The sequence below is a fragment of the Dasypus novemcinctus genome, chromosome 12 (genome assembly GCF_030445035.2).
Source record: "Dasypus novemcinctus isolate mDasNov1 chromosome 12, mDasNov1.1.hap2, whole genome shotgun sequence".
NCBI classification, from domain to species: Eukaryota; Metazoa; Chordata; class Mammalia; order Cingulata; family Dasypodidae; genus Dasypus; species Dasypus novemcinctus.
The window spans coordinates 80,618,058-80,642,486 of record NC_080684.1 but is presented as its reverse complement, the minus strand read 5'-3'; the positions used below and the strand labels follow the sequence as shown (position 1 = coordinate 80,642,486).

Here is a 24,429-nt window from a genome sequence, read left to right as displayed (position 1 = left end):
AGCCTGCCCAGGAGTGGTGCCACACATGGAGAGCTGATGCAGCAAGATGACACAACAAAAAGAGACACAGATCCCCAGTGCTGCCTGATGAGAATACTAGCAGACACAGAAGAACACACAGTGAATGGACACGGGGGGAAGGTGGGGGATAAATAAATAGACAAATCTTTAAAAAGAAAAAGAATCTAACAGTTTCAAAGGATTTCATACCATTTCAAAATGGCATTAGAACATCAGTAATATTTTACCCCAAAGGAAGCTGTCCTCAAAAGTATCAAACTATCTGTGAAATATGTTGCAGAAATCATGAGTACTGTTCACAACTGTTCTAATTCTCTAGTCCTAAGCATTTGGCACTTGATCTCCTTCTTGAATTGGGACTGGCCATGGACATGCTTTATCTGATGAAATATGAGCAGATATTTGTTTCTTCTGGGCTGAAGCCTTAAGAACCAATGTTTGCTTTGCATATTTGCAGTTTCCCTTCTGCTGTGGAGAGCAGGAACAGAAGCTGCTCAATCAACCTAGGTCCCAGAGTGAGGACCATGTGGAGCAGGAACCCCAACAGACTCCCACTGGGCATGTGGGTGAGCAAGAAACAAACGTGTATTGTTTTAAGCAACTGAGATTTGAGGGTTTGATTGTTACTACAGCAATACATAGCCCATTCTAATGGACACAGTTAAGCAGCTTTTTTAAGCTGTTCTAAAGATTCTTGTCATCCCTATTTTGCTGGTGGGAGTGGGGAGAAGTGGGGGATATATACTTCCCCAGTAGAGAATCAATGAACTAAATAAACTCTTTTATAATTCAAAATTTCTTATCCTATGATTTCTTAAGTCATTAAATTGACTGAAAACGTTCCTTTATTTAGCATCAATATATGTATTTTACACTCATATCAAAACTGGAGGCAGAAAGATCAACATTATTCTTTCTCTTATAACATCTAACCATCACATTTTTCACATACACATGTCCCATTTAATCCTCACTTCAACCAGGTGAGAAAGGTATTATTAGGCTCAGAAAAGTTAAGTGCCTAGAGTAAGGTTAAGTAAAGATTAAGCAATTTGCTCAAGAGTAATTTGCTCAATAGTTAGAAGGCAATGGAGTGGAAATTCTAATTCAGGCTCTTACAATATTGTATTAAATATATAATTAAACATATATAATAATCCAAACAAAACCAATAAAATGCAGTAAATTTTTTGTCACTATCTACCTTCATATGTAGAAGTACATGAAAAAAAGGTGAGCCTAGAGAAAATTTCAATAAATGAATCCTATGTGCTCATGCTCTTCATTTACAAGATCATTAACTCATTCTCCCAAGCCAAAAGCTGGTAGAGAGATAGGAGGGCAGATAACTGAAAACAAAGATAATGACAAATTTTGTCAGACATTCTCTGCTATACAGTACTGGGATGAAGTCTGCAATTACCTGCAGGTTCTTTACTTCAGCTCTCCTGAAAAATTAATCTTAGACATGTCCCGTTTTTTAAGTAATGTTGGTTGAGCTTGTTGAGCCCAAACTGATCTTACTGTGAGTGAACTAACATTCATGAAGGCTTTTGCTTGAAGGAAGGAGAAGGAAATGTGTATCAGTGTATGGGAATAAAGGAGGGCCACATAGTAGATGCTCAGTGTGACTGCTGAATCACTAAGTAAATGTATTAGTCAGTAGATTGAGGAGAGGGGAGGGCGTCTCTCATCCTCCATCATCTCTAGTTTTTTATCGTTCAGTCAAATTAAGGGGAAAAATGTGAGAAACTGATGGAAAAAGGGGTTTGAGCCAGATGTAAAAGGAGATGTGATGTAAAAGACTGTGAGAGAGTTAGGTATAATCAGTGCCACGGCCCAGCAGAAACAACCAGCATGGGCTGGGCCGAGGCCCGTTCACCTCTCTGCCCTCTACCAGCTCTGGCTTCAAGAAGACATGTATGCCAGGCAGAGCAAGGCTCCCTTACAGGCCAGCAACACATGAGCCAAGAAAGGTAAGAGACTCCTCAAATAACTTTGAAGAAAGACATTCCTACTTGAACAGAAGGGAGGAAAACTATTATATTTTGGGCATTAAATGTTAAGGTGCCTTCCAGGAATGGAACTTCCTCCCATGTAGGAAGCAGGTGCCCAACTACCTGAGCCACATCTGCTCGCCTGTCACAGACTCTTGATCATTGGTCATGTGGACTAAGTGACAATCACTTAGACAGTTCTAATGCTCTGAGGGCTTCTCAAAGCTGGTAGCTTTCATTAAATAGATTGAGTAGGATATCATAATATAGTATACGCTGCTTACAAAATCCAAAGAGGTTAATCAAGTGCTGAATCTCTTTCCTATTGGTGTGGGGTAAAAAGGACAATGATGATCCTATTACTTTTGAAGGGAATATCCTGAGACTTTCAAGACCACCTGGTCCCCAGAAGTTGCAGTAAGGTGGAAATTATCTGGAGTTACAATGGAGTTTATCTCCCATTCTCTGAAATCTATCACCTACTCCTATGAGCTTATCATCAAAGTAGTTGGTCAGGGTGATATCTGGGATTATGAGATGGTGCAATAGTAAATACTTCTACCAACTAAGTTGTAACCCAGAGCTGTAGAGCTGAAATAGATCAGCGAATTGTATTTGTCTTCCCTTGGGATAAAAAAAAAATGCCTTCTGAAACTCTCTTCTTATAGATTAGAGGAAAAAAAACAATTCCCAGATTGATAGCCATATTCTAATTTCAAGAAGGCATGTTGATTTGGTTTATTAAAGAGACTACGTCTGGAACAGCAGCTGTTAGTAGAGTCACAACCTGAATATCTTTACAGTGATACACTGTTATTCTCCAAGACTCACCTGTTTGTCCTTGCCAAAGAGGATAGATATATGGGAATAAAAAGGAGGGAAGCAGATGTGGCTCAACTGATAGGGCATCCATCTACCATATGGAGGGTCCACGGTTTGATCCCCAGGGCTCCTGACCCATGTGGAAGCTGGGCCAAGCACAGTGCTGCCCCATTCAAGGAGTGCCATCCCTACGCAGGGGTGCCCCATGCACAAGGTGTGTGCCCCTCAAGGAGAGCCACCCCATGTGAAAAAAGCACAACCCACCCAGGAGTGGCGCCACACACACAGAGAGCTGACGCAGCAATATGACACAACAAAAAAGAGACGCAGTTTCCCAGTGCTGCCAGATAATGCAATCAAATGCAGAACACACAGAGAATGGACACAGAGAGCAGACAGTGGGAGGAAGGGGAGAGAAATAAATAAAATAAATCTTAAAAAAAAAAAAAAAAAACAGGCTGTGGAGAACCAAGATATTTTGGATTATGTAAGAACAGATAAAATCAGCTTAGGAAAAAATTATCCAGCATAAGGGAAGGAAACCAATGCCTTGAAAATTTAGAAGCATTTCATTCCTCTGAGTTATGTTTGAAACCTGCAAAAACCACCAGCAGCACAGGCCCACTGGTGCTGTGTCAATACAGACTGCCTTCAATCTACCATCTCAACTGACTAACCAACCTCCCTGGACTTCCCACATTAACTCCCAAAATTTAGCTCAGTAGTTCCTGCTTCAGTGAGCCAGTTGGACACAATTCTCTGACTTGATTCTAATATTTTTCACTCTGCAGCTCTATGAACCCAGCTGTGAGTCAAAAACCTCATTTCTGTCATGGGCTTTCACATTGACATTTCTCAAGCTTGGCTTAGTACCACCTAAGAAGTTTATTTAAAAACCAAGATGGTCCATCCCCACCCTAAATCTACTCGGTAAAAATCACCAAGGGTGGGTAGCATATGCCAAAGATAATTCTTAAGTGTAGCAAGGACTGAGCATCACGGATTCAGATGGGTAAAACAGCTGCCTACCCTTTCTCTCAGTCTCTAGTCTCTTCAAGTTCCAGCGTGTAAATGGCTTCTCCAAAACCTGCTGGATAAACTATAAAGTCCTCCATAACCCTTTTCTTTCTGATCACAACTATATTTTCTAGCCCTTATCCAACCTAACCTCCAAAACTGTTTTTTTAAATTCACTTAGTCCCTGATTATGTTATGCTCTTTCATGCCTCTAAGTCCTTCCCCATGCAATTTCTTCTTCCTGCAAGGTCTTACGTCCTCTTCTGTGCTTCGAGAGCCACTCAACCTTCTCCTCCTCTGACATTTTCCTGATAGCGCCATGTATTTAGGCACACCATTCCCTGCATTTTACACATCTCTTTATTTTATCAGCTATAACATGATATAGTATCTGTGCACAGGACAGTCCATGCCATCTAAACTATGACCATCTTGGTAGCAAGGACAGTATCTAATTTATCTCTTTAAACCACAAACTCAGATCCCATGGCCTAATTTGAAACAGGTTAATAGAAGCATTAAAGTTTTAATTGAAAGGTTACCAAAGGAAAGCCTAAAATAAAGTCCTTGATATAGGTAAATCAGATAAAGTCTATAATAAACTCAAGGTTTAGGGTTTATTAATGCAAGTTAACTAACTAACATTAGTAACTAGCTAGTTAATCCTAGTTAGAAATTAGAACCCCAACTTTGTGAACCAAATCACTGAGCCACTAATAAAATTTCAACTATAAGGAAGTAGTTAGTTTTTTAAAAAAGATGTTCCCAACTGAAAAGAAGGAAATAACAGAAAAGATGTCCCAAAATTTCAAGAAAAAAAAAAATCCCATGAAACCAGTTCTACTCAATTGTGAGAGAAAAAGTACTATCCATATGGACATAAATTTATGATAGCATTGTTCTATAAAACCAAAGTGTCATAACTGCAAAATCTAGACAGGCATACTATAATCAGAGGTCGGAGAATTAGGTTTTCCATGGCATATTATATAATGGAAAATAACTGCATCCCTATATCCTCCACTGGCTAGCACAGTGCCTGGCAAATTCACTAACCTGGAAAGAGTTCACTAACCTGGAAAGAAGAAACGAACCAATCATAGTGAAAGGCTCAGCCAAGGAGTCTCAATGGAAAGGGGTTCTATGACAACTCATAGGTAAATAAGTTCTGAATATTTTTTCAATAGTATTTTGTGCTGCAATGTACTCCAAAACAATAGTACTGATATTACTGACTGGATCTAAATTTCTCAGCAAATAATTTCCATTACAGAAATGGAGACCTTCCTCTTTTCAAAAGTTACACAATGCTTTGTGAGAACAGATTGATACTAGATATATTAGAAAATAGCTTAACATACACATTGCATAACGCACAAAGTGCAATGCAATCTTGGATGGCATGAGTAAAATTTACAAAAACAACTATCATAAGACTGGCAAGACAAAGTGCCATGTTTACCATTTGCCTAGTAGATCTCCTGGAGGTGTATTCTGCATTCTCAACATTATAACTTACATTTCAGAAGGAGATGAAAAGTAGATTAAGTCATATTAAAAGAATCTTGGGAAGGAACATTGCTGAGAACTAAAAATATACAATAAAAGATAAATCTAAGAGAAAAAAACAGAATGAAATGTGTAGTATGGTAGAAAAAAATATATCTAAAGCACCAAATAGTTCTACTATGACAAAACAAAATGTTCCAGGATGATTAAAGTGAAGGATAGACTAAGGGTGTTATTTTTAATAATAACAATAATAATAATAATATTTATTGAATGCTTACTCTGTGCCAAATGCTAAGCATTTTACATGTATTACAAGAACTCCCATTTTACAGATGAGGAAACTGAGGCTCAGAGGGCATGACCTTATACTCGAATCTCTATGCTATCCTGTCTTAATACAAAGCTACATTTAAAACCACTTGAAAAGACAGTCTAAATTAAAATTTCAAAGCAAAAGCCTTTAAGCAATTTCAAAGAAAAACTCTAAATGGCAAATAGGCTTAACTCTGTTTGTAGTTGATGCCTGGGTATCAAAACATGATCTACCTGCCTCATGGAAGGATTTGCTCTTTATAAGGAATAAGTCTCATGGAACAATTAAAAAGAGCTGTGAAGATATCTGAAAAAAAAATTAGTTCACTATATTCTTCCCCAAAGAAGTAAATAGAACTGATATAACTGAAAAGTTACAAGTTAGAAAAAAATAACCAAATCCAATTACTGGTAAAATATTTAACAAAATGTTGTTCGGGTACATCAAGACAAAACCTCAGGAAATACTAAAGTTGGAAGTTTTTAGAACATCTAGAAGTCCTGGAGTTCTTCATTAGTTCTGATTTTAAAATGGGGTTAGATTAGATTCTGTGACAATTATTAAAAATTGTCTGTTAAACCATATGTTCCTTTACTCAGTCAAAACACTATTAGAGGAATTTGGGACTAAAATCTTCTCAACCACAGATTTGTCTAGGTTCCAACAAATAGTATTAGCAGAATACTGTATACATCTGTTTGTGGTTCTCTGCAATAAAACAAAAGGAAAGCCAGGGAGTTCCAGAGATGCAAGAGGGTCTACAGAATACAGCTATTATACAGGCTTACCTTGTTTTATTATACCTCACTTTATTGCACTTCCCTTTTTTGTGCTTCGCAGATATTGCAGTTTAGATAAATTGAAGGTTTATGGTAACCGTGCAATAAGTAAGTCTACCAGCACCATTTTGCCAACATCATATGCTCATTTCATATCTGTGTCATAATTTTGTTTTTCAAACTTCTTCATTATTATTATATTTGTCATGGTAATCTGTGATAAGTGATCTTTGATATTACACTGTAATTGTTTTGGGGCACCATGAACCATGCCTGTATAAGACAGTGAACTCAATTGATAAAGTATGTTCTGACTGCTCCACCAACCAGCCAATCCTCCATCTCTCTCCTCTCCTCAGGCCCCCTTATTCCCTGAGAGACAACAACATTCAAATTGGGTCATTTAATGACTGTACAATAGCTTCTACATGTTCAAGTGGAAGGAACAGTCGCATGTCTCTCACTTTAAATCAAAAGCTATAATGACTAAACATAGTGAGGAAGGCATGTCAAAAGTCAAGCTAGGCCAAAAGCTAGACCTCTTGCACCAAACAGTTAGCCAAGTTGAGAATGCAAAGGAAAAGTTCTTGAAGGAAATTAAAAGTGCTACTCCAGGGAACATGTGACTGATAAGAAAGCAAAACAGCCTTAATTGCTGATATGGAGAAAGTTTTGGTGGTTTGGATAACAGCTCAAACCAGCCACAACATTTCCTTAAGTCAATACCTAATCCAGAGCAGGTTCTAACTCTCTTCAAGTCTATGGAGCTGAGAGAGGTAATGGAGCTGCAGAAGAAAGGTTTGAAGCCAGCAGAGGCTGGTCCATGATGTTTAAGGAAAAAAGCCATCTCTATAACATGAAAGTGCAAGGTGAAGTAAGTGCTGATGTAGAAGTTGCAGTGAGTTATCCAGAAGATCTAGCTAAGATAATTGATGAAGGTAGCTACACTAAACAGGTTTTCAATGTTGGTGAAACAACTAGATAGAAGTCAATGCCTGGCATCAAAGCTTCAAAGGTCAGACTGAAACTCTTGTTAGGGGCTTATGCAGCTGGTGACTTTAAGTTGAAGCAAGTGCTTATTCACCATTCCAAAAATTCTAGAAACCTAGAATTTTCTAGAAAAGGCTGTGACTCAAGCAATTGAGCTCCCACCTACCACATGGGAGGTCCATGGCTCAGTTCCCACTGCCTCGTAAAGAAGACAGTGAGTTGGTATGACAGGCAGAGGCAGCAAGCTGACCCAACAACATGACACAACAAGAGACACAAAAAGAAAAACATAGTGAGATATACAACAAAGCAGGGAACGGAGATGGCTTAAGTGATTAGGCACCTCCCTCCCACATCGGAGGTCCGAGGTTCAGTTCCCAGTGCCTCCTAAAGAAACAAAGAAGATAAACAGACCCAGCAACTGCAAACAATGAGGTGGCATTGACTTAAGGAAATGTTGTGGCTGGTTTGAGCTGTTATCCAAACCACTAAAACTTTCTCCATATCAGCAATAAGGCTGTTTTGCTTTCTTATCATTCATGTGTTCACAGGAGTAGCACTTTTAAATAAATAAATAAATAAATAAATAAATAAATAAATAAAAGAATGATGTTGCTCTAAAAATGGAACAACAAAGCCTGGATGGCACATCTGTTTATAATATGAGTTACTGAATATTTAAGTCCACTGTTGAGACCTACTGCTCAGAAAAAAATTATTCCTTTCAAAAGATTACTGCTCATTGACAATTCACTTGGTCACCCAAGAAATCTGATGGAGATGTACAATGAGATTCATGTTGTTTTCTTATCTCCTAACACAACATCCATTCTGCAGCCTATGGATCAGAGTCATTTCAACTTTTAAGTCTTATTATTATTTAAGAAATACATTTCGTAAGACTATAGCTACCCTAAATAGTGATTCCTTTGATGGATCTGGGCAAAATCAACTGAAAACCTTCTGGAAAGGATTCACCATTCTAGATGCCATTAAGAACATTCGTGGTTCACGGGAGGAGGTAAAAAATAACAACATAAACAGGAGTTTGGAAGAAGTTAATCCGGTATTCATGGATGACTTTCAGGGGTTCAAAACTTCAGTGGAGGAAGTAAATGTAGATGTGGTGAAAATAGCAAGAGAACTAGAATTAGCAGTGGAGTCTGAAGATATGACTGAATTGTGATTTCATGATAAAACTTGAATGGATGAAGAATTGCTTCTTATGAGTGAGCAAAGAAATTAGTTACTTGAGATGGCATCTACTCCTGGTGAAGACAGTGTGAACATGATTGAAATGACAACAAAGGATTTATAATATTATGTCAACCTAGTTCATAAAGCATCTGCAGGGTTTGGATGGACTGACTCTAATTTTTTTTTTTTGGCTTTTTTTTTAATGCCACATTCAAAAAATATGAGGTACCTATATACCTCCACCCCCCTCACCCCACTCCTCCCATAACAACAACCTCCTCCATCATCATGGGACACTCATTGCACTTGGTGAATTCATCTCTGAGCACTGCTTTACCACATGGTCAATGGTCCACATTATAGTTTACAGTCTCCCCCAGTCCTCCCAGTGGGCCACAGGAGGACATACAATGTCCAGTAACTGTCCCTGCAGTACCACCCAGGACAACTCCAAGTCCTGAAAATGCCCCCACATCACATCACTCCTGACCCTCGGCAGCTACCATGGCCACTTTCTCCATATCAATGCTACATTTTCTTCGATTACTAATCACAATAGTTCATGAATAAAATATTAGTAAATCCACGCTAATCCATACTCTATTCCTCCATCCTGTGGACTCTGGAATGATTATGTCCACTCCACATCTCTATTGAGAGGGGGCTTAGATTTCACATGGATGATCGATGCAATTCTCCTGCTTTCAGTTGTAGGCACTCTTGGCTCCCTGATGTGGTGGTTGACCTTCTTCACCTTCATATTTTGAAAGAAGTTCTACTGTGAGTAAAATGCTATCAAACAAGCATCTTATGCTACAGAGAAATCTTTCATAAAAGGAAAACTTGATCGATGTGGCAAACTTCATTGTTGTCTCATTTTAAGAAATTGCCACAGCCATGCCAAACTTCAGCAACCACCAACCTGAGCAGTCAGCAACCATCAATATCAAGGCAAGACCTTCAACCAGCAAAAGATAACAGCTTGCTGACAACTCAGGCAATAGTAAGCATTTTTTTAGCAATAAAGTTGTTTTTTTTAGACAAGGCAAGGGAGTGAACAGTTTATTAAGAAACAAGAGAGAGTACATACCCCAGACATGAGTGTGGGCATGCTATAAGGTGAGATGCACATGTGGGGCCATGGGGTAGGGTAGGCCTTTTTAAGGTCTAATAAAGTATTTTTTAATTAAAGTCTGTATATTAGTTTGTTAGACATAATGCTATTGCACACTTAATAGACTACAGTATAGTGTAAACATAACTTTTATGTGCACTATGAAACCAAAAAATTCATGAGACTGGCTTTATTATGAAATTCGCTTTCTCACAGTGGTCTGGAATCAAACCTACAATATCTCTGAGGTATGCCTGTAGTCTGATGAGGCACAGCCATTGGAATGAGTAAACACCAACTAACTTGTTATCCCTCCACTCAAGATCCATATTCAAAGAAGGGAGCAGCCAGTTGGCCTAGTCCTGCCCTTAGCTAGGAAAAAGATCTCAGAAACTCCCACCTGGTTATATTTAATGAGGAAGAAGAAATTCCTCAAAAGATGATGTTTGGAAGGGAAAATGGTTGTTGGGCAGAAAACAAAAACAATCCTTCCTTTGTAACTCATAGCACTTGGATTGAGATGAATTCTTGATCTTTCCAATGAGAAAAGCCTATCTACAAAGATGCTGAATGTTCAGCTGGTAGACCTTTAAGTGGAGGACTAAGCACAATATTATAAGCTACACGATGACTGCTGTATTTGATCAGAAGTAGAAGACTATCAAGGACATTGGATCCATTCAAGTGAACCTGTGGTATGATATGTGAAAAGCCAGTATGGTCTGCCAAAGGTCAAATAAGCAAAAGAAGGAAATGGGAAAAATATATCCTCATAATTAAGAAAAAATCCAGTCATCTCACTTGGAAAGCTAATAGAAGATTATAAAAAGTTTGTTCCTCATTTGTAGTGACAAATTGACCCACTTTCAGTTGATTTGGAAAAAACAAAAAACAGACACCTGATAAGATTATCCATACTGCTATCAGGAAACTTAAGAAACTAAAACAGGATATGAATTATTTAAGAGTTCTGAAAAGACCCAAGCTTTTCAAACCTTTTTATGGTTTCAGGTGACACATCAGTCACTGATTTGGGAATAACTTTATTACAAGATCATGATAATATAAAACATTCTGTAATACATCTAGTATAAAATGATTGCCAAGGGAAACAAATTTATTTGCCTTCTTTAAGGAAAGGAAGATTGGCAATTACTGGAGCCATAACATTGTTGTTTAGGAGAATTCCCTGAGGACTTACCACTAATCCTTAACACTTGGACAAAGAGCTACCATTGAGTAGTAGAGGTGGCTAGAGATGATTTCAGGACCTCTAAATAAATATTCGACATGTTCCTGGTTGGTAAAAATCCATGTGGAGGACCCCTCATAAAAAGTAGTCTCTGAATGCATCTCATGAGTCTACCCAAATAGGACAATATACTTAAAAGTTTTCTCAAGTTAAAATAGTTTCACTTAAGGAATAGAAGGGAAAAAATGCACGAGAAGACTACTGGAAACATGAGGCTTCTTGGGTTTCTTATATGTTCCCCACTCTCCATGGCAGGGGATAGAGATTCAGCGGGGGAATGGGCATCCTTATGAAATAGTCTCAACTTACTCTCTGGTCTCATCCCTTACTACTCCCCCTTGCGCCAAAGCTCCAGCCACACCAAATGATCTGTAGTACTACTACAAACACTCTAAGACCTAGCTAGCCTCAATACCTTTGCCCTCTACTTTCTTGGGCTACTCTAGCCTGCCTTTCAATAGTCAACTTCATGTTACCTACCTTGGATGTTTCTTTAAACATCCCCCACCATTAGATTAGGTACTCTCCCACCAAATTCCCCTGGCACTTTCACAATTAAAGAGCCAATGAAACAATTACCTATTTATCTGTCAGTACTTCTGGGTCTGTCTTAAAGGCAGTGACCACAAAGAGAAGGCAATGAATCAAGATATACTGAATAAATAAATAAGGATTGTTTGTTGTCATCCACTGCACTCAGAATAATTCTAATCACATAGTGAACTTCCAATAAATATTTGTTGAATGGATCACGGCACTCAAAAAATACTTTTTTGATAGTTAAATCGATGGGCAGATGACCAGTAGTGCTACATATCAGAAATCTTAAGTTCCAATATTCTACTTACTGACCTCAGACACTTATCCTTTTAGCACTGTCAGGCCATCATCTTCTGGTTCCTGGCTTCATAGAAACATCCAGTCCCTTCATATCTCCTAGTCACCCAGGCCTTAAATATCTTGATGTTGTCAATTCCTTCCTTTCTCAGTCTGCACCCATTTTTTATTACCATGAACCTTTAACCTATACCTTCATTAAAAAAAAAATCCAGCCCTGGACAAATCCCATATTCCACTGTCACAGCTACCATATATAATATACCAAGAAAACATTATACTTCTTGCAGATAAGTCCTCTTAAAAATTTATGGTCTCTAACCTTGGCCATAACTTCAGAACATCAGTCACTCCCTCTACTTGGAATCAGTTCCCTCATCCATTCCTCTCCATTCTCTAAATCATCCCCACTCCTTCAGTCCAATGCTCCAGTCCCATCTCTTCACTACTGGCAGATAATCTTGCCTTGTACTTTATCAGATGATTGAGGTAAGAAACATCAACAACTCCCTGTCTCCACACCGACAAATTCATTTATTAATCTACTTCTGTCCATTCCTCCTTCCCTTCTGTATCAGAGGATGAGGCGTCTGCCCTATGGCCCACCTACCAATGAAAACTGATCCCTTTATCTGTTATTTTAAACTTTGTCCTAAGAATTAACCTCCCTCTTTCTCATCTCTTTGCTTTCTCTTTTTCTCACCCTGCATCATTAGTAGATGTATATGCTCAATTCTCTTCCTCTGTAACCCTTAGCTTCGACTGATTTTTTCCCTTCCTTCAATGGCCAAGCTACTTGTAACATTATTCTCTACCTCTTCATGAGCCATTCACTCCTCAACCCACTGCAATCAAAGTCTTAAGAAGATCCCATAACTTGGAAATACGATTGCCCTCAGGCAGTTAAAATCTAAAATCAACATATAATTAATGTGTGTAGATGAACCTGAAAGTTCACAAATATTCAAGGCTACACATTATTTTTAACAAAGAGAAATAAATCATTCATTGTAACAGAGGTTGTAAATCAGGACTAAAGGAAGAAATGAAATATGTTACCATCAAAAAGTTATGGGAAGATGTAGAGGTTGCATCTTTCTCAAATATTAAAAGTGCTTTTTGCATCAAGTAAATTGCTTCAGATAATTTATTCTTCTTTATTTTATTCATTACATTTGATTCTGCAAAAGCAAACAAACATTTTACCAAAAGGGCAAGATAAAAACTATCTTTACATTTTTTTGAAAATACAGGTTATCTCAATTTTAATTACCTGTAAAACAATCGATACTTCTAGATTGTTTTAACTTTTCAGGACCTTTGGTAGAAGTATTTTTGCTAACAGATGGGGTCTTCAAAACTAAGAAAAAGAAGAAGATTGTCATTGCAATTATGTTTGTGTCCAAGAAAGGAATTATTTTATAAATTTTAAAGAGCAGCAATATATTTGTAAAATTAGTGCTTCCTCTACATTTGTCATTTTTCTGTTAATGGATAAAAATTCAAACAATTCTACTCTGATGCAATTTTTTGATAAATCCTCTTTTTTTGCTACAGTATACATGAGGACATCAGGCTTCCAAATGATTAAAAATACTTGATTTTCGATGGCATCTTAAATAAAATCATCTTACAGGTTGATAAACAGGGTACAACCTACTTTAATTCCTTTTTCATGAAGACTTTAATTTCCCTTTTCATAAAAAATAGATGGCAAGTCCTGATACTAATCAGCAGTCACAATTCTGCACTCAGCCCTTTCTAGAAAAAATGCTTCATCCATGGTTCCTGCAAGATGCAGCTCTGGGTACCACATGAAGACCTCTACTCTCCTCTAGCTGTAAACCACAAAGTCAGAGCCTCTCTTTTTCAAGAATTTCAACCCACATAGAAATTGCTGCCCACTGATTGTGGGCAGTACAGTTGAGAGGTCCGGGTGTACATGTGTGACTGATTATTGTGGTGGTTCAATAACAAGAGGAAGCTGGATGAGGCAGAAAAGGATAAAGACCTGCTAGCCTAGGGAGAGGGAAAATGTAGCATTGATATTTGATTTTCCAGGTCAGGTCCTTAAGAGACTTGGCAATATTCATTTCCTCCCTGACAGGTATTTGAGAGTGCCTATGGTAACCTTACAATAAATTCCTTTTATTGAGGCTTACTTATTTATGATAATGCATGTGAGTCAACATGGGATGGTGACTGATGAAAAGAAGCCAACAGACACCATTAAAGGATACAAAAGTTTCTTTAATGGCAAAAGGTAAGGGAACTTATCTGCATGGGACAGCAGCACAAAACAGAAAATAATGCATCCTTCTCTCAGTATTTAGGGTATTGTAAATGCTTCTTAAATGTGACCTCTCCAGATTACAGTCATTGCAGTTAAGAAGGAAGAAATAGCAAGGAAACTTTCAATGTCAGATACAGATGAGTCATATTTAATGATATGGTTGTCAACGGGCGACCACAGTAAAGATCTAGAATAAGAGTGACACAAGCAGTATTTAGGGAAAAATAGTCTGAAAACAGTATATGGGAGTGAGGAAAGACAGGAGGGTCAATGTGATTACCGTGCTAGGGTTCCAGAGGAAAAAATCAAGGAGACCCAAAGATGCTGCAAAGGAACAACAGCTAATTCCATATGAGCTTAATGATCAATATTTTTAGGTAGACTCTGTAAAATTCAGAGAATCAGTTGGTCTTCAAAAAGTTATGGATGACAATTAGAGAATGAACTCTTCAGCAATTCTATGAATAAATAAGACCCTAGTCCTCCATGAAAGAAGATAACACAGCTATTAAGTGAAAATCGTGGACTAGTTCTCTTAAACTAGAATTCTATTCATGTTTTGAAATGCTTTTTTAAGCCAAATCTTTTCAGCTCACAGAATGTTCAAGGTTATTCTTAGGTAACCTCATTTATGTTTTAAAATTTTGTATCATGTTTTTCCGATTTATATATAATGGCATAGGGATATTTTAATTATTATTTGCTTCTCTCCATACACCCAGCATGTCATATGAAAAACAGTTTTTCAAACAATTTTTAAGCACATAAATGTTCAAAATAAAATGTAAAAAGGATTTAAAATGTAAAAAGATAAAGGAATAAAAAAGGAAATTTTATATGAGCAGAATGCAAATAGAAACAAGTGACCCTAAGTATATGTCAAATTGGTAATACAACCACATAAAAAAATAGAATTAATTCAAAGTAAATTTGAATGCATACAGGTATATTTCTTAGTTTTATCTACTGAAAAGAACTGACACACCAAAAGCAATGAGCACTCATTCCTAGCAAATCTTCGTTTCTAAATACCATTCTGTACCAAAAGGAACCAGGCAGGGCTCCTCTGAAAGATGGTTGATTTCAAGTCGTAGGTAGAAAAAGCAAAAGGGAGGTATAGAACTTTTTTTTTTTTTTGCAGAAACTAAGAAACTGTTCCAAGTATAAAAGGGACATTCAAAAGAACAGAGGAGGCTCTCTCTGCCTAAGGAACCCACATCAAATCTCAGTGGGTATTTCCATCCTTCTCACCTATTTCTCAGCAAGCTCTATTCTTTTCCCCCATTTCCTAATAAATTCTTTTTACTGGCCTAACTAAACTGGCATGTTCTCAAATTCTTTTATGCAACATGGCTAAGAACCTAGAGGAATCCAACACTTCCCCAGCTTCATTTGGCGAGCAATAGCCAGGAGTTCTAGAGGCAGGTAATTCTCCCCAACGCTTGACAAGGACTGGTGAGTCTAAACTTAATAACAGCCTGTCCATACCCTCTTTGGTTCTGCCATTTTAAAGGGGGTTCCTGGATAGGCTCCCACAGGACATGAACTCGGTCTGCTCAGACATCCAGCTCCCTCCCCGGAGGTGGTAGGGGTGAGCCCCCATGTGGTGTAGATCCAAGGAAGTTCTGTGTGGCGGTGAAAGAGCCCTTGAGACCTGACTGGACATGTGGCCTGAGTTGAGCAGGAGTCTGCCAGGAGGCCCTCTCTGTGAGTTCAGAATGTCTATCACCCATTCTATCATTTCCTTAGACCACTAGTTTACTCCTTTTAATTAAAAGTGCCTTTGACTTCCAACTACTGCTGTCCTCATTTGGGGTCTGTGAGATGCATTATCCCTTAGAAACTGAAAATTCATTTGTTAGAGAGGCAAGAGCCCCACCCTCAGTAGTGCCCCGAGGCTTTGCTCCTTCTCCCCTGTGGCAAGACCCTGTGTTTGCCAGCAAGTTACAGGACAATTAGTCTCCAGTTTTTTAATGGGCTTTTAATATCAGGTTTAACTGAGGAACTTGTCCCGGGGAGTGGCTAAGAGATGAGCTCACTTGTAGCCAAATCCTAAGCAGCTTTAAAGTAGGCAAAAGAAAGGTCCCTTGTGAGCCCCTTTTCTAGGGTCAGCCCGGCTTGGGTGTTCGGACCGAGAGCTGGACCCAGATACCCCTAAGACCTCTAAGGCTCTGGGGGTGCCAGAGACATAAGAGTTCCAATCCCTGGAATGTGGGGACAGTGAGCAGAGCTCCCCAATTTCCAGGATGCCGGCTCGGCAGGCAAACTGTCTCATCAGGTCTAGTGGTGGGACACCCCCAGACTGATGAACATGTTTTATCCTTCCCTAGGATAATGGGCAGCTCTTCCAGCATTCCAGCCGACTCCCTGTTGGGGTGTCTTCTTAGAAACTTGGACAACCTGCCTATTGATGGTCTAAAAAGAAAGAGATTAATCTTTTCCTGCCACACCACATGGCCACAGTAAGGCTGAGAGTGGGCTCTGTATGGGACCCTGAGTTCCAGTTAAACCTGTGTAAGAGAGAAGGAGAGGACAGACAGACCTGAAGGCCACAGACCATCCCTGAAAGGAATGAGAAATGCACTCCATTTACTATATCTCTCCCCTGTAGAATAAGGAAACTCCACATGTGCCTTTAATTACGATTAAAAGGTTCCTGACTATTCCTAGCTCCCTGCCTATTTTCTTGTAACACTCCAATCCTTTCAGTATAAAAAGTCTTTGCAGGGCTTTACCCCTTTCAGAGAGGTAACTAATGGGATACAGCTCCCAGAGCAACTCCAATTCGTGTCTCATCAGGGGAAGGGTTTCTCTGGATCCTTTAGATCCATACTTAGCAGCTGCCCAGGGATGTTCCTGAAGGAATGACGCTGGAGGGTCCTGCACAAAGTGTCTGCCATGGACAGACACTGGGAGCTTTGCATTCAAGAAATTCTAAAGTCAAGTCTTTTCCTAAGCTAAGCTAAGTATGGAAAATTCTCTCTTCTGTTCTAATCTGTGCTTGCTTTAACTTTGTTAGTCTGCTCATGCCTAGGAACTCATAAATCAGATTTTAGGTTTGCCTGCTACAAATTGGATATCAGTTAAAGGTAACCTAAAAATGAGTCTTTAAATGTCAATACTATGTTGCAATCGAATTGGACATATAATTCACAAGTGGAATTAATTCAGCTGCTGAAAAAGCAGAAAAACTTAGCAAAGTTCTTAGTAATAAAAATTGTTTTAGTTGCTTAGTTAATAAATGGAAGTGCCAAAATTATTTTTAAGGTGGAAACTTACTAGAAGTTGTAACTAAGAGTTAAGATCATTATATAGATGGCTTTATATTATAAAACAGCAGAAGGATAGTATCTGAAATTGCTATAGCTGGGTGGATTTAGCCTAGACCTAAGTGTATTCTTAGTAGTAGTCTAAGTATAATCTTAAATTAACATTTGTTTAGGCCTAACCACAACCTTGCTTATTCTAACTATTGTGATGGTAATTATAAACTGAGTTTACCTTTGTTTATGGTTACTTCAGGTCTAGCCTCACCCCTTGCCTTTGCTTATGGTTATTTCATGACAATTTCTGCCCCTATGGCTCAGGGGAAAGCAAACTTGAGACACCCCTGTCTCCTGTCCTTCCCCTGGTACCTGCTTTCTCTCATGGCTCCAAATGTGGAATAAATTGCTGCCTGGTGAAATTCTTGACCCTTGGGGGTAAACGTCCACTCTTCCAGTCCAGCAGCCACCAGAGTCCTATCATTTCTGAGGACTAGGGAGTGTGGGAGGCCTCCTGCCTCGAGTGTTGAGGTGCCTAAAGCAGCAATTCATGAGAGAAACCAGTTTCCCTGAGGCTTCAATGATCTCAGGGAGTATATACTGGAATTAGTGTTTCTTATCCAGGGTCTGCCAAAGTCAAAATGAGAAATAGCAAAGCTCTAAAGTAAAAGAAACTGTTATAAATTTTATTTTAAAGCATTGGAAACAATTTCAGCCTGTAATAAAAAGGAACAAAAGTTCTTTTGCAAAACTGCAAGGTCACAGTGAAAATTAAAGTAATTAGAAATAGTCTTCAAAGAAATCTTTTCAATGTTATTTTATAGTTAAACTTATTTTCTAAAAAAATGAATTTTTAAGTAACTTTATTGAGTTGTGTTTTTGTGTCTGCCTATTTGCTAAGTGTATGTCTTCATACATTGGGGTGGTAATATCAAATTAACAAATAAAATTCTTAAAAGAGCTCAATTCAAATTATTAAAAATTAAATATGCAATTATATTATGTGAATGAATATTCCTGGAGCCCAAATTAGGTTAAAGCAGGATGGCAAGATCATACAGAAATCTGAATATAGAAACTATTGGGAAAAGGAAAAAGATTTTCCAGAGCTCTTTGACCTACCCAGCCCCTAGGGCCTTCTCTTTGCAAGAGCTCTGAGGGAGGGGCTAGGTGTGGCAAATTAAAATTTATCTTCTAGGCTAGGTAATTAAGAATCGGTTTGTCCTGTGGTTTCCCAATTTAAACCTTTTACCAGCCTTAAAATAAGGGTGGTTAATAATCTTAATACCAAATTTCAGTAAGTAAAGGAAAAGTCCTTGAAAGCTTTGGAAAGATCTTTTCTAAATTTTAATTAAAACAAATTAAACAATTTTAATATATTCCAGAAACTAGCAGTCAGGATGCTTTTAAGATTATTCACAGTTACAGAATTTTATTCAAAAGAGGTTTTAGCCTCCTATAAATGAAGGAACAAGTACAACCCTGGCATAAACTATAATGGTTTCTATTTTATTTAGTTTGGGTATAATCTCCTTAGATTTACTGAATACCACTTAAATAAATTAACATTATTTGTATTAAATCTTTAAGAGGATGAAAATTGTAAGTTCATGTCTAATGAAATTAAGTTAAAGTAAGAAATGTAGATCTGCCCTCTCTTAAATGGATAAAGTTCATTTCATTGGTTGCTAATTATAATTTATTAAGCTTATTTAAAGATAAAGTAACTAGTCTATGTTGTTATGGTTAATTATAAGGAGGTTTGTGAAAGCATCTTCTCAACTGAAGCATTTAAATAGCTAATTCCAGGAAGCCATTATTACTTAAAAAATTGGTATCAATAACAAAAAGTAACTTCGTAACAGGAGAACCTGTTGGAGGCCACCTCAATCTGCATATTCAAATGGTGGTAAGGAAAGATAAATTTGATTCCACTGGGAATCTTCATTTTCATAAAATAATTGAGAAAGTAGTTTTTCCTGAACTGCTAAAGTCATCATGGTAAAGGTGTAGAAGTAAAAAGCAAAGTAAAAAAAGTTAAATTCACTTGATATGTTATACATTGCATTGGAAGTATTTATAAAGTGTATAAAGATTGAGATAGACTTCAGTATTGTCAAATCTCTTGTGCATTTAAGCCAGGCCCAAATACCCTGCCTGGTGTCTCTTCATTTGAGTTATTGGATAGGTTGGTCACTGACCCCTAAAACAATGAAAGTATCTACTACATCTCTGAACATGCTCCTGAAGATGGAGGGTATGTTGAAGTTTCAGACTCCTGCAGCAGACGGCAGTGGCTTGATATGGCCAGATGAACAATGGACATTGCCTCCACACTGTCTCTGCTTTATAGTAGTGACCAGGTTAGTAAAATTAAGACTAGAGCCTACCTCCCTAGCTTCTCTCTAGGGTCAACAGTGCTGCAACATGCTGGCTGTGTGAAGAGCATACCAAGTGGAGCAATGATTACCAGAGCACTGTGAGTAGAACTTAAACAAACACAATTGGCATTATGGCCAAGAGGAACTTGTGCATTGGTTATTATTAAGTACTGTACCTATATGCCTGATGATTATGATGATATCTTTTCTATTCTAGATCACATGTAGAGAGACATTGAACATGTTAAAAGTCCTGGTAAATTTAATTCATTTTCTACATAGTTAATAAACATGCTTATAAGACAAAAGAATGGCTCTCCTAAGTGCTGTCTTTATTTTGCTTGCCATATGCCTATCTTGTTATTGCCTATACTGTCTTTGTGAGTTTACAGCTAGGGTAGTCCTCTCTTCACACTCTTCTAGCTGTCCTAAGTATAATCACTGCTGTGGGAACTGGAGTTGGCAGTTTATACCAAATCCAGCAGGTCTACCACAGTCTCTCCCTAGAATTAAAAGAACTCAAGGAAGAACGCTCTTCCCCATCAATTTTGGGAGGATGCAGCCTCTGAAGGCACCAGACTTTTCTCTCTTGTGCTCCAATATGTCATGGCTGGTCCCCTTTTTGGGCATGCTCACCACCGTCCTCTTTATCTTTTTAGTGGGACCAAGTATCTTCAAAATTCTAATTAGGTTTATTTCTTACAGAATCAATACCTTATTAATCATGCAGGGATTTCATCCAGTTCCAACCAGAGTGCTAGACCCACCTTTACTCAACAGAATAGCCAAAGAGATTTATACTTAGAAAATTAAAAGAAATTAAAAGGGGCAGAGTAGGGACAGCCCTTCTTTACAAAAGAATGTCAGCAGGAATAATTCAATTAGGAAATCCTATTGTACAAACATTATAATAATTCATTCAGGAAGGATCACCAAGGGAAGCTAAAACCACTGGGTGAAAAGCTACTAGGAAAGAGGACATTCATTCCATCTCAAAATATCACTCAACAACACAGATTAATCTTTTCATTACAAAGGGGAAAGGTACCTTTACAAAGGAGAGATCTGGCAGACGCCACTTTAACAGTGATACCACTTTGCCTCAACCAATGAGAAGACAAAGTGACAATATGTGCAGTCTTAATAGGATACAATGGGATATACACAATATGAGGAAACATGAGGAAGCTACCAAAAAAATCCAGATTGTGGGACATTCTAGAAACACATCATCAAAATTATCAAAATCATGAAAGACTTAAAAATTGGAGGAACCGGGAAACGGACTTTGGCCCAGTGGTTAGGGCGTCCGTCTACCACATGGGAGGGCCGCGGTTCAAGCCCCGGGCCTCCTTGACCCGTGTGGAGCTGGCCGGTGCGCAGTGCTGATGCGCGCAAGGAGTGCCGTGCTATACAGGGGTGTCCCCCGCGTAGGGGAGCCCCATGCGCAAGGAGTGCACCCATAAGGAGAGCCGCCCAGCGCGAAGGAGGGAGCAGCCTGCCGAGGAATGGCGCCGCCCACACTTCCCGTGCCGCTAAGGACAACAGAAGCAGACAAAGAAACAAGACGCAGCAAAAAGATGCAGAAAACAGACAACCGGGGGGAGGGGAGGGGAATTAAATAAATAAAAATAAATCTTTAAAAAAAAAAAATTGGAGGAACCGTTTAAAGAACAAGACAACCAAATGCAATGAGTAATCCTTAATTGGATCCCAGATCATTATAAAGAAAAGCCATTTTCCCCAAAAAAGGATATTTTGGGAATAATTATGGCAATTTGAAATTTTGCTGTACAATAAACAATATTATTACACTCTGCATTAATCCTTAATTGGATCCCAGATCATTATAAAGAAAAGCCATTTTCCCCAAAAAAGGATATTTTGGGAATAATTATGGCAATTTGAAATTTTGCTGTACAATAAACAATATTATTTCACCCATGTTTCATTTCTTAAGAGTAATAATAGTATTATGGTTATGTAGGAGAATACCTGGTTCCTAGGAGGTACCCCTAAAATGTCTAGGGGTAAAATGTTGTGATGTCTGCAACTGATTTTTCAAAATATATATGATGTGTGTGTATATATATATAATATGTATAAATATACATATACATGCAATTATTTATATATCTATTAATAGATATGTAAAGAGACACCAAATGTGGCAAAATATTAATAACTGGTGGATTTACAAGATGGGTAGGTGGTGTTCATTATATTATTTTTTGTAGGTTTCAAAATTTTCAGAACAAAAAATTGGAATTAACAGTTTACCACTGTCAATACTTTATCACTCTTTCTTTAAGGGGGAAAGTTCAATTTTTAAATTATCTATTTACAATGTATTTGATAAACACAAAAGATATATTTAACATATATGTTATAAAGTACATTATGTAAATAACACATGTAAACCACCACCCAACCCAAGAACCAGAACATTACTTATAACATGCATCTACCTATATGCTCCCCTGTATTATGCCATCCCTCTGCCAAATCTGCAAAGGAAGCACTATCCTAAATTCTGTATTATCATTCTCTTTAATTTTATATCGAGAGGGTGTCGATAAAATCTGGAAAAATAGTTGAATATACATAATGTCATCAGGATATCTTCAGTATATATTTCTAGACTTTATGGACCACCTTTCATTTTACCATGCCAGGCAACTATAATTTTCTACAAATGGTTTATTTATATACAACCATGTAACTTTTTAATATATAACTTTTTTTTTTTTAAAGATTTATTTATTTATTTAATTTTCCCCCCTCCCCCGGTTGTCTGTTTTCTGTGTCTTTTTGCTGCGTCTTGTTTCTTTGTCCGCTTCTGTTGTTGTCAGCGGCACGGGAAGTGTGGGCGGCGCCATTCCTGGGCAGGCTGCTCTTTCTTTTCACGCTGGGCGGCTTTCCTCACGGGCGCACTCCTTGCGCGTGGGGCTCCCCCACGCAGGGGACACCCTTGCATGGCAGGGCACTCCTTGCGCGCATCAGCGCTGCGCATGGCCAGCTCCACACGGGTCAAGGAGGCCCGGGGTTTGAACCGCGGACCTCCCATATGGTAGACGGACGCCCTAACCACTGGGCCAAAGTCCGTTTCCCTTTAATATATAACTTATCAATTATTTTATGAATTAAAATGTATTAGTCATACATAATCTACTGTATGCTTAAGGAATACCTTCATTAGTTTTATTTTTGTGCATTGTAAAATGGTATACTGAACATAGTCTTCTAGAACTTACTGTATTAAAATCAAAATTAAGTTTCTAGGATTCATCCATGTTGGTCATGGCTGTATTTCTTATGTGGACACATCACATTTTGTTTATCGCTTCTATTAATGAACATTTGGTAATTTCCAGGGGTTTTTTGCTATATGAACACTACTTCTATAAAAATCCTTATATCTGTCTTTTGATGAACATGTCAAGAAATTTTCTTAGGTATATACATAAAAGTGGCATTGCTGGGTCATAATTATGCTAACATACAACTTTACAAGCTAATTTTATTGATCATAAGTGCTTCTTCAGTGAAAGGTCTGTTTGTCTTTCACCGTTTTTCTATTTAGCTCTTTATCTGTTTTATTGATGCATTTTATTGATGCATATACTAATTTGTCAGCATACTGACATACTAATCACACTATTTGTCAGTAATATAAACTGTAAAAATATTCTCCTAGGTTGTGGTATGGTTTTCACTTTTTTTTTTTTTTAGTGACCAGAAATTCTTAATTATAATACAGTAACATTTATTTTTTCTTTTAGGATTAGCACTTTTTGAATCTAGAAATACATTCTCCTATAGATTCTTCTAGAAATTTTAAAGTTTTTTTTTACATTTAACTATTTAATACATCTGAAAAGTATTCTTGTGTATGGAAAGTAATGAATGTAATTTCATTTTGTCCACATAGACATCCAGTTATTCCAGTAAGTGTCCTATCACTTTGAAATAAAACTTGAAATATGGTTGAATAAGTCCCCACATTCACACACACCAACCAGATTTTTCTTACTAATCTCTGGCCCTTTTTCTTCTACCTAAATTTTGTAAAAAGTTTGTCAAGATTGATTTAAAAAACTTTACTTGGATTTTTATTGTAGTTGCATTGTATCTTGAATTGAATCATTGACAATTTGAAGAAAATTGTCATCTTTATGATATTTGGTTTTCTTATCCATAATCAAATGTTATCACTATTTACATAGTTCTTACTTTCAATTTTTCAATAAATATTTATAATTTTTTGCATTCTTCTGGATTTTTTATTAGATTAAATCCTTTCCTACCTTATAGATTTTGTGCTATTGAAAATGTCTTTTTTCATTATGCTTTCTACCTGCTTGTTGCTGATATATTTAAACATTATTATACAGTATAATATATAGTATTATATATACTGTTAAATATTATAACACATATGCATATACCTGGTAGATTCTTACATATTTATAAGTGGACAATCACATCATCTATAAATCATAGTAGTTTTGTTTCTTCCTTTTCAATCCTTGTTTTTAAATTCTTTTTCTTGCCTTCCTGCATTGGCTACAATCTCCATTGTAGCTATTTATTGTCATCTTCCTGCATTGATCAGAGTCTCCATAAAATGGGCTTACTTTG

General features: G+C 37.6%; 1 protein-coding gene across 2 annotated transcripts in view; it reads right to left on the bottom strand.

Annotated features, from left to right (window-relative positions):
* Positions 1-24,429, bottom strand: part of CFAP54 (cilia and flagella associated protein 54) — a 325,301-nt gene that overhangs the window by 240,652 nt on the left and 60,220 nt on the right. For both annotated transcript variants that reach the window (XM_058308572.1, XM_058308573.2), the window contains exons 18-19: positions 13,125-13,211; positions 12,911-13,032 (exon numbers count right to left, since the gene is read on the bottom strand). In XM_058308572.1, coding sequence (XP_058164555.1) covers positions 12,911-13,032; positions 13,125-13,211 — 209 coding nt within the window. The remainder of the gene's footprint in view (positions 1-12,910; positions 13,033-13,124; positions 13,212-24,429) is intronic.